General features: G+C 59.4%; 1 protein-coding gene across 1 annotated transcript in view; it reads left to right on the plus strand.

The window, feature by feature from the left end:
- The window catches only part of PLEKHM2 (pleckstrin homology and RUN domain containing M2), a 41,436-nt gene that overhangs the window by 14,075 nt on the left and 9,315 nt on the right, over positions 1 to 18,046 (plus strand). Inside the window, exons 2-7 of the mRNA XM_054175758.1 lie at positions 4,301 to 4,407; positions 5,742 to 5,851; positions 8,599 to 8,698; positions 9,314 to 9,401; positions 11,364 to 11,550; positions 14,697 to 14,756. Coding sequence (XP_054031733.1) covers positions 4,301 to 4,407; positions 5,742 to 5,851; positions 8,599 to 8,698; positions 9,314 to 9,401; positions 11,364 to 11,550; positions 14,697 to 14,756 — 652 coding nt within the window. The remainder of the gene's footprint in view (positions 1 to 4,300; positions 4,408 to 5,741; positions 5,852 to 8,598; positions 8,699 to 9,313; positions 9,402 to 11,363; positions 11,551 to 14,696; positions 14,757 to 18,046) is intronic.

Here is an 18,046-nt window from a genome sequence, read left to right on the forward strand (position 1 = left end):
GCTGCAGTGCAGGGGCAGCTGCTGTGTGCTCCCTGCAGAGCAGCTGGGACTGACACCAAGCCCTAAATATAACCCAGCAGGAGCTCTTCAAAGCCAGATCACCTCAGGGGGGGCAAGAGTTGGGTTTCCTGGGGTAAAGAAATCTGGTTTCTGTTAGGAACCCTCCCAGTGTTTGGAGAGGTTGAGGTGAGTCAAGGCCTGCAGCCCCTGAGGATGGGAGCAGGGTGGTGCAGAGAGGGTCAGGGGCTGGGGACTGGCTGCAGGGAGGGCTGGGACTGAGGGGGAGGTTATTCTGGCAGAAGGCAGGAGGGAAGAAAAGAGGAAAGCCTTCCATTTGCTCCTCTCTCTTGCTGCCCAGGCTGGGAGTGGCTCTGCCCTGGGGAGCTGCTCCCATGGGTGGCACAGGCAGGCTCCGAGGTGCCCCCAGGATGAGCTGCAGGGCTGGCTGAGTGCTCCCTGCCTGTGCAGCTCAGCCAGGCCAGGGCCTGCTTGGTTATTTTTGCTTTCCCCTGGCTGCCTCCATTTCCTCAGAGGAGCTCAGAGCCTGCAGAACCACCCAGGACAAGGAGCCCTTCCCTGAGGGCTCCCCAGCTCTCTGCAGGGGCAACAGCCTGGCAGGGAGAAGCTGGGAATGGCTGCCCTCAGATCCTGGCTGCTGTTCTGTAGGGCACAGAATCACCAAGGTTGGAAGAGACCTCAGAGCTCAGCAAGTCCAAGCTGTCCCCCAGCACCTCCTGACAGCTAAACCCTGGCTCCAAGTGCCACATCCAAGCCCCTCTTGAACACCTCCAGGGATGGGGACTCCACCACCTCCCTGGGCAGCACATCCCAAGGGCCAATCTCTCTTGCTGGGAAGAATTTCTTCCTCATCTCCAGCCTGGACCTTCCCTGGCACAGCTTGAGGCTGTGTCCTCTTGTTCTGGGGCTGGGTGCCTGCCTGGGAGAAGAGACCAAGCCCCAGCTGGCTCCAACCTCCCTTGAGGTAGCTGTAGAGAGCCAGGAGGTCTCCTCTGGGCCTTTGCTTTGCCCCCAGTGGGATGTTTCAGTGACCTCCAGAGAGGTCAGTGACATCCAGAGGTGTCTTATTGACTCCCCAGCTCTTGGAGGGGAGTCAGTCCCCCTTGGCTCCAGAGGGATGCAGCTCTAAAGCCTGCCTTTGGCTCTTCCTCTCAGTGCCCTTGCGGCAGGAGTGAGCTTCAAACCCTGGCTGCAGGAGGCTCCTGAACTCCTCCTGGAGGAGTGGGATTGATTCTAGGGCATTGCTCTGCCTGCTTGGCTCTGGGCTGCCTCTTAACAGGGAACATCTGCTGGGGCAGCTTCCTCCCCAGCATGGCCAAGAGCTGCTGAGCTGAAGGGCTTCAAGTCTCCCCTGGGTGTTGTGCCTCAGCAGAGCACCCCTGGGGGGGCCACAGGGAGAACACCCCAGGGGGGCTGCAGGGAGAGCACTCCTGGGGGCTGCAGGCAGAGCACTCCTGGGGGGCTGCAGGCAGAGCACTCCTGGGGGGCTGCAGACAGAGCACTCCTGGGGGGCTGCAGGCAGAGCACTCCTGGGGGGCTGCAGGGAGAGCACCCCTGGGGGGCTGCAGACAGAGCACTCCTGGGGGGCTGCAGGGAGAACACCCCTGGGGGGGCTGCAGACAGAGCACCCCTGGGGGGCTGCAGGGAGAACACCCCTGGGGGGGCTGCAGGCAGAGCACTCCTGGGGGGCTGCAGGCAGAGCACTCCTGGGGGGCTGCAGGGAGAACACCCCTGGGGGGGCTGCAGACAGAGCACCCCTGGGGGGCTGCAGGGAGAGCACCCCTGGGGGGCTGCAGGGAGAGCACTCCTGGGGGCTGCAGGGAGAGCACCCCTGGGGGGGCTGCAGGCAGAGCATCCCTGGGGGGCTGCAGGCAGAGCACTCCTGGGGGGGATGCAGGCAGAGCACTCCTGGGGGGCTGCAGGGAGAGCACTCCTGGGGGGCTGCAGGCAGAGCATCCCTGGGGGGGCTGCAGGCAGAGCACCCCTGGGGTTTGCTTGCCCAGGGGATTTGGCTCCTGCAGGAGCTGGGGCAGGGACAGGCTGAGCTGTGCTGTGCCATCCCAGGAGGGATTTGCCTGCAGCTAGTCCAGCTCAGCAGCTCTGCCCCTGGCAGGGCAGGGAGTGCTCTGTGCAGGAGCAGCCCTGGCTCCAGCCTGGCCTAAGGGCTCTGTGCAGGAGCAGCCCTGGCTCCAGCCTGGCCTAAGGGCTCTGTGCAGGAGCAGCCCTGGCTCCAGCCTGGCCTAAGGGCTGTGTGCAGGAGCAGCCCTGGCTCCAGCCTGGCCTAAGGGCTGTGTGCAGGAGCAGCCCTGGCTCCAGCCTGGCCTAAGGGCTGTGTGCAGGAGCAGCCCTGGCTCCAGCCTGGCCTAAGGGCTGTGTGCAGGAGCAGCCCTGGCTCCAGCCTGGCCTAAGGGCTGTGTGCAGGAGCAGCCCTGGCTCCAGCCAGGAGGGTGCTGATGTTTCTGGAGGGCTGCTGGGAAGAGCTCCCCAGGGGCTGTGAGATGTTTTCTGTCCTCATGATCATTTCTGCATCACTGAATCATAGCTTAGAATGGGTTGGGTTGGAAGGGAGCTCAAAGCTCAGCCAGCTCCAGCCCCCTGCCATGGGCAGGGACACCTCCCCCAGCCCAGGCTGCTCAGGGCCTCATCCAGCCTGGCCCTGAACACCTCCAGGCAGGGCACAGCCACAGCCTCCCTGGGCAGCCTGTGCCAGAGCCTCCCCAGCCTCACTCTCAACAATTCCTTCCTCATCTCCACTCTCAGTCTCCTCTCTCCCAGCTCAAAGCCATTGTTCCTCATCCTGTCCCTCCCAGCCCTTCTCCAAAGTCCCTCCCCAGCTCTCCTGGAGCCCTTTCAGGTGCTGGAAGGCTGCTCTGAGGTCTCCCTGGAGCCTTCTCCAGGCTGCACAGCCCCAGCTCTCCCAGCCTGTGCCCACAGGGGAGGTTCTGCAGCCCTCTGATCATCTTTGTGGCTTCCTCTGGCCCTGTTCCAGCAATTCCATGTCCTTCATGTTGGGGGGGCCCAGAGCTGGACACAGTGCTGCAGGTGGGGTCTCAGCAGAGCAGAGAGGCAGAATCACTTCAGTCTCTTCCTGGGATGCTGAAACCACGCTGAGGTTTCTCACAGACTGAGGCCAGCTGCAAGACTGAGGCTCCTGGCCTTGGAGAAGCTTCTCCCCAGGGAAGTAACAGCTCTCCCCAGCCAGAACTTCCCATGACAACACTCTGAGACCAAGGAGGGGACATCCATGGCAGAGCTGGAGACAGAGCTCTGCTTTGCTTCTGTTGTGTAGAGCTTTGTGATGGCTGCACCGCTGCAGAGGAACCACCAAAACCCCATTGCAGTGCTGGCTGCAGAGGAGGCTGTGCAGCCCAGCTGCTTCTGCAGCTCTGGCCACACTCCTGGCAGGGCCTTGTGGGCAGGTTGTGGAGAATAGAATAGAATAGACCAGGTTGGAAGAGACCTTCAGGATCATCCAGTCCAACCTATCATCCAACACCACCTAATCAACTAAGCCAGGGCACCAAGCACCCCATCAGGTCTCCTCCTGAGCACCTCCAGGGATGGGGACTCCACCACCTCCCTGGGCAGCACATCCCAATGGCCAATCTCTCTCTGTGTAGAATTTCTTCCTAACCTCCAGCCTAGACCTCCCCTGGCACAGCTTGAGACTGTGGCCTCTTGTTCTGCTGCTGGGTACCTGGGAGAAGAGCCCAACCCCCACCTGGCTCCAACCTCCCTGCAGGGAGTTGCAGAGAGCAAGAAGGTCTCCCCTGAGCCTCCTCTTGTGCAGGCTAAGCAACCCCAGCTCCCTCAGCCTCTCCTCCCAGGGCTGTGCTCCAGACCCCTCCCCAGCTCTGTTGCCCTTCTCTGGACACCTTCAAGTCTCTCAATGTCCTTCTCGAGCTGAGGAGCCCAGAACTGGACACAGGACTCCAGGTGTGGCCTCAGCAGTGCTGAGCACAGGGCACAAGGACTTCCCTGCTCCTGCTGGCCACACTCTTCCTGACCCAGGCCAGGATGCCCTTGGCCTTCTTGGCTGCCTGGGCACCCTGCTGGCTCCTGTTCAGGATGGAAACCTGGACAAGTCCTTGTGGTGAGGTTACCTCTGGGGCCCTCTTCTAAGCAGCTGCTCACCCTGTGGGTAACCTGCCTCGAGCTTTAGCAGGCTCGGAGATTGGAAAGAGCTCTTGAATGCTGGCTGCTGTGAGTGCTGGCAGCTCCATCTCCCTCCTCAGTGGGCTGCAGAAGGGAGCTGCAGCCATCCCATCTCCTCTGTTTGCAGCTGCAGAGCTACTTTGCTGCCTGTGAGGATGAGACCCCAGCCATCAGAAACCACGACAAGGTCCTGCAGCGCCTCTGCGAGCACCTGGACCACGCTCTGCTCTACGGGTGAGCGAGGAGCCTGCTGCTGGGGGCTGCTCTGCTTTGCCTGGTGGGGAGCCTCAGCAGGGGGAGGCCCTCTGGGCAGTAACTGGCCCCTCCTTGACCTTCCTCTTCCACCAGTGCTGCTCCCCTCACAAGTGCTGTCCCCAGGGCTCAGCACTGCAGCCACTTCCCTTCGTCCTCATCAGTGACCTGGACAAGGGCATCGAGGCACCCTCAGGCGGTGTGCAGATGACACCAGCTTGGGTGGGATGTTGATCTGCTGGAGGGTGGGAGGCTCTAGAGAGGGATCTGGCCAGGGTGGGTTGATGGGCTGAGGCCAGTGGGATGAGGTTCAAGAAGGCCAAGGGCTGGGTGCTGCACTTGGGTCACAACAACCCTGTGAACGCTCCAGGCTGGGGGCTGGAAACTGCCTGCTGGCAAAGGACCTGGGGGTGTGGGCTGAAGATGAACCAACCTGTGCCCAGGTGGTCAAGAAGGCCACCAGCATCCTGGCCTGGATCAGCAAGAGTGTGGCCAGCAGGAGCAGGGCAGGCATTGTCCACCTGGACTGGGCACTGCTGAGGCCACACCTGGACTCTTGGGGTGAGTTTTGGGCTCCTCACTCCAAGAAGGACATTGAGGGCTGGAGCAGGTCCAGGGAAGGGCAACAGAGCTGGGGAAGGGTCTGGAGAACAGGGCTGGGAAGGAGCAGCTGAGGGAGCTGGGGGTGGTGAGTGTGGAGAAGAGGAGGCTGAGGGAAGACCTCACTGCTCTCTACAGCTCCCTGCAAGGAGGCTGGAGCCAGGTGGGGGCTGGGCTCTGCTCCCAGGGAACAAGAGATGGGGCAAGAAGAAATGGCCTCAAGTTGTCCCAGGGGAGGTTGAGGGCAGACATTACAAGAAACTTCTTCACTGAAAGGCTTCTTAAACAGTGGACCAGGCTGCCCAGGGCAGGTTTGGGTTGGACATGGGGAGCAATGCCTCATGGAAGGGTTGTCAGGGGCTTGCCCAGGGCAGGTTTGAGTTGGACATGGGGAGCAATGCCTCATGGAAGGGTTGTCAGGGGCTTGCCCAGGGCAGGTTTGGGTTGGACATGGGGAGCAATGCCTCATGGAAGGGTTGTCAGGGGCTTGCCCAGGGCAGGTTTGGGTTGGACATGAGGAGCAATGCCTCATGGAAGGGTTGTCAGGGGCTTGCCCAGGGCAGCGGTGGAGTCCCCATCCGTGGAGGGCTTTCAGGACCGTGGAGCTGTGGTGCTGGTATAGTGGTGCCCTGGCAGTGCTGGGTTAGGGGTTGGCCTGGGTGCTGCTGAAGGTCAGTTCCAAGCCAAAGCCTTCCCTGGCCCTCTGCCTCTTGCAGCCTCCAGGACCTCTCCTCAGGCTACTGGGTGCTGGTGGTGCACTTCACGCGGCGCGAGGCCGTCCGGCAGATCGAGGTGCTGCAGCACGTCGCCACCAACCTGGGCCGCAGTGAGTACCCCCAGCGCCCCCCAGCCCGCCCCTGGCAGCTCCTGCTGCCCACCCTGCCCACTGCAGGCAGCTCCCCACTGAGCCCAGCTCACCTTGGCCATGGAGGTGAGGCCCAGGTGTGGCAGCTCCTGCGCTGTGCCCTGGGAGCAGGGCATGGGGCAGAGGCTCCTCCTGCTCCTGCTGCCCTGGACCCAAAGCCCAGTGCTGGGCCACTGGGGGAGGAGGCAGGTATCCCTCCCCAGGCCATCTTGCTGTGTGGGGGTTAGTTTTAAGCTGTACCTTTAACATTTCCCAGTGCTCAGATCAATTGCTGAGCAGTAATGAACCAAGCAGTGCCCCACGCTGGGTAGGCAGCAGTGAATCTGCAGCGGGGTGGGGTGGGAATTGCCTCCCTTCCCCTCCCCCTGGCCCCTGAAGCTGTTGTTTCCAAGCAAAACTACAACCTGCAGTGGAGTGCAATGAATCTGTGCAAAATGCACAGCATCTGCAAATGCTTACAGGGATTTGCAGTTGATGAACTGCACAAGAACCAACCCCCCCACCACCACCCCCCCAGGGCAGCTAATAGCTTCTCCCTCCCTGCCCACCCCTGCCCCCTTGCACACAAAGGGCCAAGAGAAAGAGCAGAAAGTTGTTTTGTTAGGATGCTCAACCAAGACAAAGAACACAGCCAAGGTCAAGCACAGGATGACAGCTCACAGGATGTCAGGGGTTGGAAGGGACCCAAAGAGAGCATCCAGTCCAAGCCCCCTGCCAGAGCAGGGGCACAGAATCCAGCTCAGGGCACACAGGAACACATCCAGGCAGGCTTTGAAAGGCTCCAAGAGAAGGAGACTCCACAACCTCTCTGGGCAGCCTGCTCCAGGGCTCTGGGACCCTCACAGGGAAGAAGTTCCTCCTCGTGCCAAGGTGGAACCTCCTGTGCTGGAGTTTACATCCACTGCCTCTTGTCCTGTCCCAGGGTGCAGCTGAACAGAGCCTGTCCCTGTGCCCTCCCTCCTGACCCCCAGCCCTCAGATATTGATAGACACTGATCAAATCCCCTCTCAGCCTTCTCCTCTCCAGACTAACCACCCCCAGGGCTCTCAGCCTCTCCTCCCCAGGCAGTGCTGCAGTCCCTTCAGCATCCTTGGAGCCCTCCCTTGGACTCTCTCCAGCAGCTCCCTGTCCCTCCTGAGCTGGGGAGCCCAGAGCTGAAGGCAGTACTCAAGATGAGGTCTGACCAGGGCAGAGCAGAAGGGCAGGAGAACCTCCCTGGCTCTGCTGGACTCACTCCTCTTAATACCCCCCAGGACCCCCTTGTGTCCCAGGAGGAGGAAGCCAAAAAGAGAGAGCTTGTTCTGTAGCACTGCTTTAAGTCCCTTCTCTCTCCCAAGGGACTGATTGGAACTGATCCTTATCTTCCCTTTTACACCCAATGGTAATTTATTTACATTCTGCCACTTGCTGGCCAAGATCTGTGAGAAACTAAAGGTACAGCTTGAAGCTGCAGCCTGCAGCTGGCACCTGCTCAGGGCTGCTTCCCCTGCTGCCAGCAGCAAGTGCTTGAGACCACCCAGGCCACCTCTGAGGCAGGACAGTGCCCAGAGAGCTGCTCCCTGCCTGGCTCTCCCTGCAGCACCCTGCAGCACCCTGCAGCACCCACAGCCTGCAGCACCCTGCAGCACCCTGCAGCACCCACAGCCCATGACAGTGAGAGCAGAGCTGGGCACACCCCAGCACCACCTCTCTCTGCACCAGGATTTGGGCAGCAGCTCAAATTGCACCTGAGCTGATTTAGAGCCACCCTCCCTCTGCCTCTCCTGCCTCCCTCCTTCCACCTCTCCTGCCTCTCCACCTCTCCTCCCTCCCTCCCTCCACCTCTCCTCCCTCCCTCCCTCCACCTCTCCTGCCTCTCTCCACCCACCTTTCCTGCCTCCCTCCACCTCTCCTGCCTTCCTCCCTCCACCTCTCCTCCCTCTCTCCCTCCACCTCTCCTCCCTCCCTCCTTCCACCTCTCCTCCCTCCCTCCCTCCACCTCTCCTCCCTCCACCTCTCTGCCTCTCTCCCTCCACCTCTCCTCCCTCCCTCCTTCCACCTCTCCTCCCTCCCTCCTTCCACCTCTCCTCCCTCCCTCCTTCCATCTCTCCTGCCTCCCTCCCTCCACTTCTCCTCCCTCCACCTCTCCTGCCTCCCTCCCTCCACTTCTCCTCCCTCCACCTCTCCTGCCTTCCTCCCTCCATCTCTCCTGCCTCTCTCCCTCCACCTCTCCTCCCTCTCTCCCTCCACCTCTCCTCCCTCTCTCCCTCCACCTCTCCTCCCTCCCTCCTTCCACCTCTCCTCCCTCCCTCCCTCCACCTCTCCTCCCTCCACCTCTCCTCCCTCCCTCCCTCCACCTCTCCTCCCTCCACCTCTCTGCCTCTCTCCCTCCACCTCTCCTCCCTCCCTCCTTCCACCTCTCCTCCCTCTCTCCCTCCCCCTCTCCTCCCTCTCTCCCTCCCCCTCTCCTGCCTCCCTCCACTTCTCTTGATCCCTGCTGGAAGTGCCAGGGAGGGACACCGCTGTGAGTCTGCTTCTCAGCCACCAGTCTCTCACTCCCACTCCACATCATGAATCTGCTCTTTCACCTCCTGCTGACACTTCCCTCCCCCCAGGTTTCCCAGGTGCTGCCCTGCAGTGGTGCCAGTGAAGGATGTGCCCCATGGCAACCTCTCCAACACTCCTCAGGTCTTTCCCCACAGACAGCTCTCTCTGCTCTTTCTTTCCAGGCCGGGCATGGCTGTACCTAGCCCTCAATGAAAACTCCTTGGAGAGCTATCTGAGGCTGTTCCAGGAGAACCTGAGCCTGCTCCACAAGTACTATGTCAAGTGAGTGTCCCAGCTCCTGGTTTGGGCAGTGGGCAGGTAGTGACAGGACAAGGAGGGATGGCTTTGGGCTGAAAAAGGGGAGGCTTAGGTGAGAGAATCAGGAAGCAATTCTTCACTGTGAGGGTGGTGAGATGCTGGAACAGGTTGCCCAGAGAGGTTGTGGGTGCCCCATCCCTGGAAGTGCTCTTGGGCAGGTTGGATGAGGCCTTGAGCAGCTTGGTCTAGTGGAGAGGTGTCCCTGCTCACTGCAAGAGGGGTGGAACTGAATGACCTTTAAGGTCCCCAAACCATTCTGGGATGGTTCAACTGCTTTTACTCCCATCCCAGATGTAGCCTTCATGTTCTTCCATGCTTTCCAAGAAGCTGCTGAAGCCTTGTGCAGTGGACCCAGCCCCAGGGGACGAGTGGCCATCTGCTGTAGCTGGGTTTGGGGACAGCAGGTGGTGAGTGGGTGCCCAGCTGCTCTCAGCTCTTTGGAGGCAAACAGCAGGCCCACAGCTCTGGGGCCATTTGTACAGCAGCTTGGAGGGCCCCTCCCAGGAAAACAGAAGGGGAGGTGTCTGTTTCTTCCCTTTCCCACACCTCTGAAGCTCCTGTGTGCCCCCCCTGCTGCAGGAATGCCCTGGTTTGCAGCCACGACCATCTGACCTTGTTCCTGACCCTGGTCTCCGGGCTGGAGTTCATTCGCTTTGACCTGGACCTGGTGAGTGCTTGAGCTGCTGCCCTGGGCTCCAGGACCATAGCCTGGCTGCCAGGGGGCCACTGCTTGGCCCAAGGTGTCCCTTCTCACTGTCCTTCAGCTGACAACGTGCTGCTTTTAGGCAAGGCTGTGTGGGGTCTTTGGAGGTGCAGGCACAGGCTGTGTTGAGGAGAACCTTAGCCTGCTGCACAGTGCTGTGGCCAGGGAGGATCTCAGCTGCATCTTGGGCACTCTGCTGAGACCCCCACCTCCAGTCCTGCCTCCAGTGCTGGTGCCTCCAGCAAAAGAAGGACACAGAGCTGCTGGAGGGAGCCCAGAGGAGGCCACAAAGATGCTCCCAGGGCTGGAGCTGCTCTGCTGGGAGCACAGGCTGAGGGAGCTGGGGCTGTGCAGCCTGCAGAGGAGAAGACTCCAGGGGGACCTCAGAGCTGCTGCCAGGACCTGAAGGGATCCTGCAGGAAGGCTGCAGAGAGACTTTTGCTGAGGGGGTCTGAGCCAGGCCAAGGGGGAAGGGTTTGGAGCTGAGGCAGAGCAGGGTTAGAGTGGAGCTGAGGAAGAAGCTCTTCAGTGTGAGGCTGCTGAGCCTCTGGCACAGGCTGCCCAGGGAGGCTGTGGCTGCCTCCTGCCTGGGGGTGCTGAAGGCCAGGCTGGATGAGGCCTGGAGCAGCTGAGTCTGGTTGAGAGGTTGCAGTAGATGATCTCTGAGGTCCCTTCCAACCTGAGCCCCTCTGGGATTCTGTGATCTTCACAAGGCCAGGCAGTGACAGGATGAGTGCTAGTGGCTTTGAACTGAAAGGAGGGAGGTGCAGATGAAATACTAAGAAGAAAATCTTCACTGTGAGGCTGCTGGAAGGCTGATGGGAGGCTCTGTTATTCCTCTGCACAGCTCAGGCAAGGAGCAAGGTGAGTGCAGGGGAGCCAACTGTGGGGCAGATGCTGAGCCTTGCAGGTGGGGTGCAGAAGGCTGCCAGATAAGCACAGAGGCACTGGGTGCCAGGGGGGAGCTCAGGATGCCTCTGAGCTCAGCCAGAGGACACAGGACAGGGCTTCACAGAATCAGCCAGGCTGGAAGAGACCTCCAAGATAGAATGGAATGGAATGGAATGGAATGGAATGGAATAGAATAGAATAGAATAGAATAGAATAGAATAGAATAGAATAGAATAGAATAGAATAGAATAGAAATGGAATAGAAATGGAATGGAATGGAATGGAATAGAATAGAATAGAATAGAATAGAATAGAATAGAATAGAAATGGAATGGAATGGAATAGAATAGAATAGAATAGAATAGAAATGGAATAGAAATGGAATGGAATGGAATAGAATAGAATAGAATAGAATAGAATAGAATAGAATAGAATAGAATAGAATAGAATAGAATAGAATAGAATAGAATAGAATGGAATGGAATGGAATGGTATTGAATTGAATTGAATTGAATTGAATTGAATTGAATTGAATTGAATTGAATTGAATTGAATTGAATTGAATTGAATTAACCAGGCTGGAAAAGACCTTTGAGATCACCAAGCCCAACCAATCACCCAGCCCTAACTGATCAACCAGACCCTGGCACCAAGAGCCTCATCCAGGCTCTGCTTAAACACCTCCAGGGACCCCAACCTCCCTGGGCAGCACATCCCAAATCTCTCTGTCTGGGAAGAACTTCTTGCTAAGCTCAAGCCTAAACCTTCCCTGGCACAGCTTGAGACTGTGGCCTCTTGTCCTGGTGCTGGGTGCCTGGCAGAAGAGCCCAACCCCCAGCTGGCTCCAACCTCCCTTCAGGCAGTTGCAGAGAGCAAGAAGGTCTCCCCTGAGCCTCCTCTTCTGCAGGCTAAGCAACCCCAGCTCCCTCAGCCCCTCCATAGGGCTGTGCCCCAGCCCCCTCCCCAGCTGTGCTGTGCTGCTGCTGCTGTGTGCTGGCTCGGAGCCTGCCTCACCCCACGCTGTCCTCTCCACAGGACGCTCCCTACCTGGACCTGGCCCCCTACATGCCGGACTACTACAAGCCTCAGTACCTGCTGGACTTTGAGGAGCGCCTGCCCAGCTCTGTGCAGGGCTCTGACAGCCTCTCCCTCAACTCCTTCAACTCTGTCACCTCCACCAACCTGGAGTGGGACGACAGCGCCATCGCCCCCTCCAGCGAAGGTCAGTGCGGCTCTGCCGGCCGCTGCGGCCAGGGCTCCCTGCTCCCACACCACACAGCCCTCCAGCCCAGCTGCTGGGCTGGGCCAGGCACCCAGGGAGGTACTAAAGGATCAGCTGCAAGAGGGGCAGGTGAGGATCCCAGCAGCCAGGCTGGGCAGCCTCTCCCATCTTGCCTGGGGAGCTGCTGGGGTTGCAGCTTTTGCCTCACACCAGGAGAGAGCTTCCCCTGCTGTCACCTCTGGCCCTGTCTCACCCTGGGGGCTGTGTTAGCCAGGGCTGGAGAGAGCTTCCCCTGCTGTCACCTCTGGCCCTGTCTCACCCTGGGGGCTGTGTTAGCCAGGGCTGGAGAGAGCTTCCCCTGCTGTCACCTCTGGCCCTGTCTCACCCTGGGGGCTGTGTGTTAGCCAGGGCTGGAGAGAGCTTCCCCTGCTGTCACCTCTGGCCCTGTCTCACCCTGGGGGCTGTGTGTTAGCCAGGGCTGGAGAGAGCTTCCCCTGCTGTCACCTCTGGCCCTGTCTCACCCTGGGGGCTGTGTTAGCCAGGGCTGGAGAGAGCTTCCCCTGCTGTCACCTCAGGCCCTGTCTCACCCTGGGGGCTGTGTGTTAGCCAGGGCTGGAGAGAGCTTCCCCTGCTGTCACCTCTGGCCCTGTCTCACCCTGGGGGCTGTGTTAGCCAGGGCTGGAGAGAGCTTCCCCTGCTGTCACCTCAGGCCCTGTCTCACCCTGGGGGCTGTGTTAGCCAGGGCTGGAGAGAGCTTCCCCTGCTGTCACCTCAGGCCCTGTCTCACCCTGGGGGCTGTGTGTTAGCCAGGGCTGGAGAGAGCTTCCCCTGCTGTCACCTCAGGCCCTGTCTCACCCTGGGGGCTGTGTTAGCCAGGGCTGGAGAGAGCTTCCCCTGCTGTCACCTCAGGCCCTGTCTCACCCTGGGGGCTGTGTTAGCCAGGGCTGGAGAGAGCTTCCCCTGCTGTCAGCCCAGGCCCTGTCTCACCCTGGGGGCTGTGTGTTAGCCAGGGCTGGAGAGAGCTTCCCCTGCTGTCACCTCTGGCCCTGTCTCACCCTGGGGGCTGTGTTAGCCAGGGCTGGAGAGAGCTTCCTCTGCTGTCACCTCAGGCCCTGTCTCACCCTGGGGGCTGTGTTAGCCAGGGCTGGAGAGAGCTTCCCCTGCTGTCACCTCAGGCCCTGTCCCACCCTGGGGGTTCTGTTAGCCAGGGCTGGAGAGAGCTTCCCCTGCTGTCACCTCAGGCCCTGTCCCACCCTGGGGGCTGTGTTAGCCAGGGCTGGAGAGAGCTTCCCCTGCTGTCAGCCCAGGCCCTGTCTCACCCTGGGGGCTGGAGAAAAGCTGTGCCTGGGTGGACCTCAGTGTGGCTTCTTGGTCAGAGCAGGTTCCCAGGGCTGCAGAGGACCTGTTTTTACCTGCTGCTTCTGCAATCCAGAGAAGATCCAAGTCCCCTGGAAGTGGTGGGGAATAGTTTCCAGAGTCTTTTCCCCACCTCCACAGTCTGAAGGAAGGCAGCCAATGGTCTCAGAGGTGCTGGTGTCCTCTCTCTGTGCATCTTATCTCAAGCAGCCTGCTGAGTTGTTGTAGTTGCCCCTTTAAGCCCTATCAGAGGGGGCTGGAGGTTGTTCCTGATGACCTGAGCAGAGCTGTACCTTGTGCCTGCCCCCTTAGCCCACCTCAGGCTGGAGCAGGGAGCTCTCACCCTGTTCACAGGAAGGAGCAGCTCTGCTGCTGCTGCTGCTGTTCTTAATCCCAAATCCCTTGGCTCTGTTCCTTTTGTGATGTCCCAGGGAGCCCAGGGGGGTCTGGAGGAGCTGAGGTGGGATGTGCTGCTAGTTGGCTGCAGTGAGCTCAGGGCTGAGGCCTCCCACAGATGGGTTCCCTCTGAGCCAAGGGTCTGCCAGTTGCCTTTCCTGTGCAGGATGGAAAGTGCAGGCCTTGAAGATGCTGAGAAGGAACAGCCCAGGATTTGGCAGCAGCATTGTTCCAGCAAAGGGCCTTGAGGCACAGAGCTGTTTGGGGCTCAGCTGTGACATCTCTGCTCATGCCATAGGCATGGAAAGCCTTGCCCTGGGGGCTGGCTTATGCCAAACCTCCAGTGTCCAAGGTAAGCTGGGGACAGCACGAGGAGCTGAGCAGTAAAAGCCACAGGAGGAAGCTTCTCTGTCCCCAGGGGTTTGGCATAAGCTGCTTCAGTGCTTGCTGCACCCCCCTGGGCTTGTGTTCCTGTTCCTCCCTCAGCACAGCACCTTGGTGCCAGCACCTCTCCTCCCAGTCCCTATGGATGGGGCAGGGGATGCCACTTGGGTTTGGCTGTGCTCTCCACCCCCTCTGGTGAGTGGGAGCTTAGTGCTCAGGAGGAGAGAGGTTTGGAGAGTTTGGAGCTGGGTTTTGGCTCCTGGCATTGTCACAAGCTGTGCCCTGTGTCCAGAGGGCAGCCACGCTCTGCCTCAGTTTCCCCACCTGCAGAGGGGCTTGGTGCTGGTGCAGGAAGGTCATCTCCTGTTCCAGGAGCAGGGTGGTTGGAGGTGGCTGAGCCCAGGAGGGGCTGGCATTGCTGTGCCACCAGTCCTCTGGCATGGAGGAACTGAGCTGGGGCAAGGATTTCACCAGCAGCATCTCAGCAGCCTGGGAGTGCAGGTGGAGCCGAGGGCTTGAGGATCAGAGCACAACTTTGGCCCTTTGCAAACATGAATGAGCCAAACCCCACAGTACCCAGGGGGGGGTTGTGTGTGGGGTGGGGAACCTGAGGCACAGAGCAGTGCCATTCATGCACAGAGAGGATCCCTGCTTGGCTCCATGCCACCATTTTTTCCTGCTCCCTGGCTTTCCAGCAGCTCCCACAGTGGGACCTCCACCTGGGGGGAGTGGGAGCTCCCCCAGCACAGCCACCCAGCAGGAGCACACCTGATGGTGCAGCTGATTCCCATCTGCATCCATGGGCCCTAACTTCCCTTCTCATGCATTTCAGATGCTGGTGGAAAATGGTTTTGGTTTGGTTTGATACTTTTTTTTCCCCCCCTCCCTCCCCAAATCCCCTTCACACTCCCCCCTGCCCCCCTTCCCTCCCTCCCTCCCTCCCTGCCTCCCTCCTGCCCTCCCTCCTTGTTTGTGTTTCTAACCCTGCCTTTTGTCCCTCATTTTTGTAGATTATGATTTTGGAGATGTCTTTCCAGCAATGCAAGCCATGCCCAGCAGAGACTGGGAAGGTGGGCCACACTCATCTCTTCCAACAGTTTGGTTTCCTCCTCTGCATTGCTGCCACCTGAAGCTTGCTGCATGCTCCCTGGTTCATTTCTTTAACACAGCAACTGCTGCATCCTGATGGAGTTCAGTAGGGGCAGGAAGGGGCAGGAAGGTTTCCCCCCACACACACACACACACAAAGTGGGAGGTTGTTGCTCTCATCAGGGTGACCACCTGCAAAGCTTCCCCCAGCTCCTGGTGTCCACAGGCAAGCTGTGCTGCCCAGAGCAGAGGGAGGTTCTCCTGCCTCTGAGGATGCCTCCATGTCTTCTAGGTGGAGGCTGGAGCTTCAGGTGCAGTGTGGCTGCTGCTCAGTGCTTTATGGCCTGGGTGACACAGGAGCCTTTCATAGCATCAGTAAGGCTGGAAAAGACCTCAGAGGTCAGCAAGTCCAAGCTGTCACCCAACACCTCCTGACAACCAAACCATGGCTCCAAGGGCCACATCCAAGCCCCTCTTGAGCACCTCCAGGGATGGGGACTCCACCACCTCCCTGGGCAGCACATTCCCATTGCCAATCTCTCTTGCTGGGAAGAACTTTCTCCTCACCTCCATCCTGAACCTCCCCTGGCACAGCTTGAGACTGTGTCCTCTTGTTCTGGGGATGGGTGCCTGGCAGAAGAGACCAACCCCCACCTGGCTCCAAGCTCCCTTCAGGGAGTTGCAGAGAGCAAGAAGGTCTCCCCTGAGCCTCCTCCAGGCTAAGCAACCCCAGCTCCCTCAGCCTCTCCTCCCAGGGCTGTGCTCCAGACCCCTCCCCAGCTTTCTTGCCCTTCTCTGGACACCTTCAAGTCTCTCAATGTCCTTCTTGAACTGAGGAGCCCAGAACTGGACACAGGACTCCAGGTGTGGCCTAAGCAGTGCTGAGCACAGGGCACAAGGACTTCCCTGCTCCTGCTGGCCACACTCTTCCTGACCCAGGCCAGGATGCCCTTGGCCTTCTTGGCCCCCTGGGCACACTGCTGGCTCCTGTTCAGCTGCTGTCAACCAGTTTACAGCAGGTCACAAAAGAGAAGCTGCACAATCAACACCTCCCCCCACCATGAAGCAGGGATCAGTGGCTGTCCAAAATGGGCTGATGGGGACGTGCCAGAGGCCTCAGTTCCTGGAGTTCCTCTCTGGAGCAGAGCAGCCAGGGAGCTGACTGACAAACATCCACCCTCAGTTGTTCCCTCAGTGAATCAGAGACCCACAGGATGGGTTGGGTTGCAAAGGACCTCAAAGCTCATCTAATTCCAGGCCCCCTGTCATGGGCAGGGACACCTCCCACCAGCCCAGGCTGCTCAGGGCCTCATCCAGCCTGGCCTTGAGCACTGTCAGGCATGGAGGAACCTCCACAGCTTCTCTGGGCAGCCTGTTCCTCATCCCCCTCAGGGGAAAGACTTTCATCCTTCTGTCAATGAATTCTGCTTGCTTGAATCTGGGCTCTTCTGCAGGGATTAACTGGGGAGGTTTTGTTTTCTTTGGCCCCTGCTGCCCTGTGTCAGACCCCCTCTGGAGGCCACACCATCCAGCACTTGGCTGTGCTCAGTTTGGGTCACTGCATCTCAGGGTTCCACTGTCAGCACCATTTTGTCAGCTAGCTGTGGCCTTTCTGGCCAAGAGCAGATGTCCAGTGTGGAGGAACTTGTTCTTACTCCTCCTCAGGCAGTCCCTCTGTATCCTTTGCACATCACAGGAGAAGGAAATCCCTCTCCTACCTCAGAGAGAGACAAGGAGCAACAGGCACAAACTGGAACCCAGGAGGTTCCACCTGAACAGGAGGAGAAACTTCTTTGGTGTGAGGCTGCTGAGCCCTGGAGCAGGCTGCCCAGAGAGGTGGTGGAGTCTCCTGCTCTGGAGAGATCCAAAGCCCACCTGGCTGTGTCCCTGTGTGACCTGCCCTGGGTGCTCCTGCTCAGGCCAGGGGGGTTAGACTCAGTCTCAAGAGGTCCCTTTCAGCCCCTACCTTTCTGTGATTCACCCTTGGAGGAAACCCACCCAAACTGTTCTGTCCTTTGCAGCTGAAAGCTGGATGGAGCCTAGGAGCCAAAGGACCTTGGCCAATGCTGCCTCAGTGTCTGGGGAAGTTCTGCCTGAATTCCATGTGGGTGTCTGCAGGCTTCTAACCCTCCCTCTCACCTCCTCTCTCACCCCACCACACAGAGGTGCTCCCAGGGCTGCTTTGGTGCATCCCTGAAGCTTCAGTGTGCTCCTGGGAGGTACAAACCACAGTTCCACCACCCAGGGAGCAGCTTAGCTTAGCACAGATGTCATCCCCCACCCCCAGGCAGCTCAGCTGGTTCCTGCTGCCCCTGGACACAGAGCAAGAGGTGCAGAAAGCTGGGAGCCAGTTCCATCCTTTCCCTGAGCACATTTTGGGGTGAGATGCTCCAGTTTGGACACAGACTGTGTTGTGTCTTCACAGAGCTAGCAGGGCTTGGGCAAAAGAAGTGGCTTTGTGCTGCTGCAGGCTGGAAGCCTGGGGCTGAACTAGCTTGTAAAGGTTTTTCTTTTCCCTTTGAAGCTCCCCAGTTGCCTTCCCTGGGTGCAGGGCAGGCACAGAGCAGGGCTCTCCAGGCAGCACCCCCACACACAACTGCCTTCAGGGGAGGTTTATAAGAGGTTGCATTTTCCTGCTCACAACCTACACCCCCAAACCAGTCTGCTGGGGCTGTGCTTCCCTTCAGGAGGGCTCTCCCTGCCTAGCAAGAGGTCTCTAGCTGGTTGTGGGTGCTGGAGAGGAAAAGGGCAAGGGCTAACCTCCCTCTGACTGTGACTTTGTGGATGGATAACTCTGAGCATGACTCCTGTAGCCCTTCTCTGCTGCTCCTTTTCCTTCTGAAGACTAACATGAGCCAAGCTGGCTGTGCTATGGCCTGGCTGTGCAGCCTGCTCTGAGTGCTGTGTGTGTCCCCCCCACCACCACACTTCCAGCCCCCTGGGTGTGTCCCATGCAAGCAGAGGGAAGCAGCCAGCTCCCTGCTCCACCAGATGGCCTCAGTTCTGCCCTTCTAGCTGAGCAAGCATCTTCCCAAGACCACAGCACGGGGGAGAAGCAGCAGTGCAGGGCTGCAGCCTTGTTTGCCTGCTCAGGAGCAGCCCAAGGTCCCTCAGGTTCCACCCCAAGGTCCCTCAGGTTCCATCCCAAGGACACTCCTTCCGCTTACTCCAGCTGCCAGCTGCTGGGGGACCCAGCTGGTATTTCCAAGTGCTGTCTAAACTGCAGTGGGCACAAGATGCAGAGCTGCTGGGTCTCATGCTGGCCTCTCTG

The sequence above is a fragment of the Dryobates pubescens genome, chromosome 33, assembly GCF_014839835.1.
Source record: "Dryobates pubescens isolate bDryPub1 chromosome 33, bDryPub1.pri, whole genome shotgun sequence".
Lineage (NCBI taxonomy): Eukaryota > Metazoa > Chordata > Aves > Piciformes > Picidae > Dryobates > Dryobates pubescens.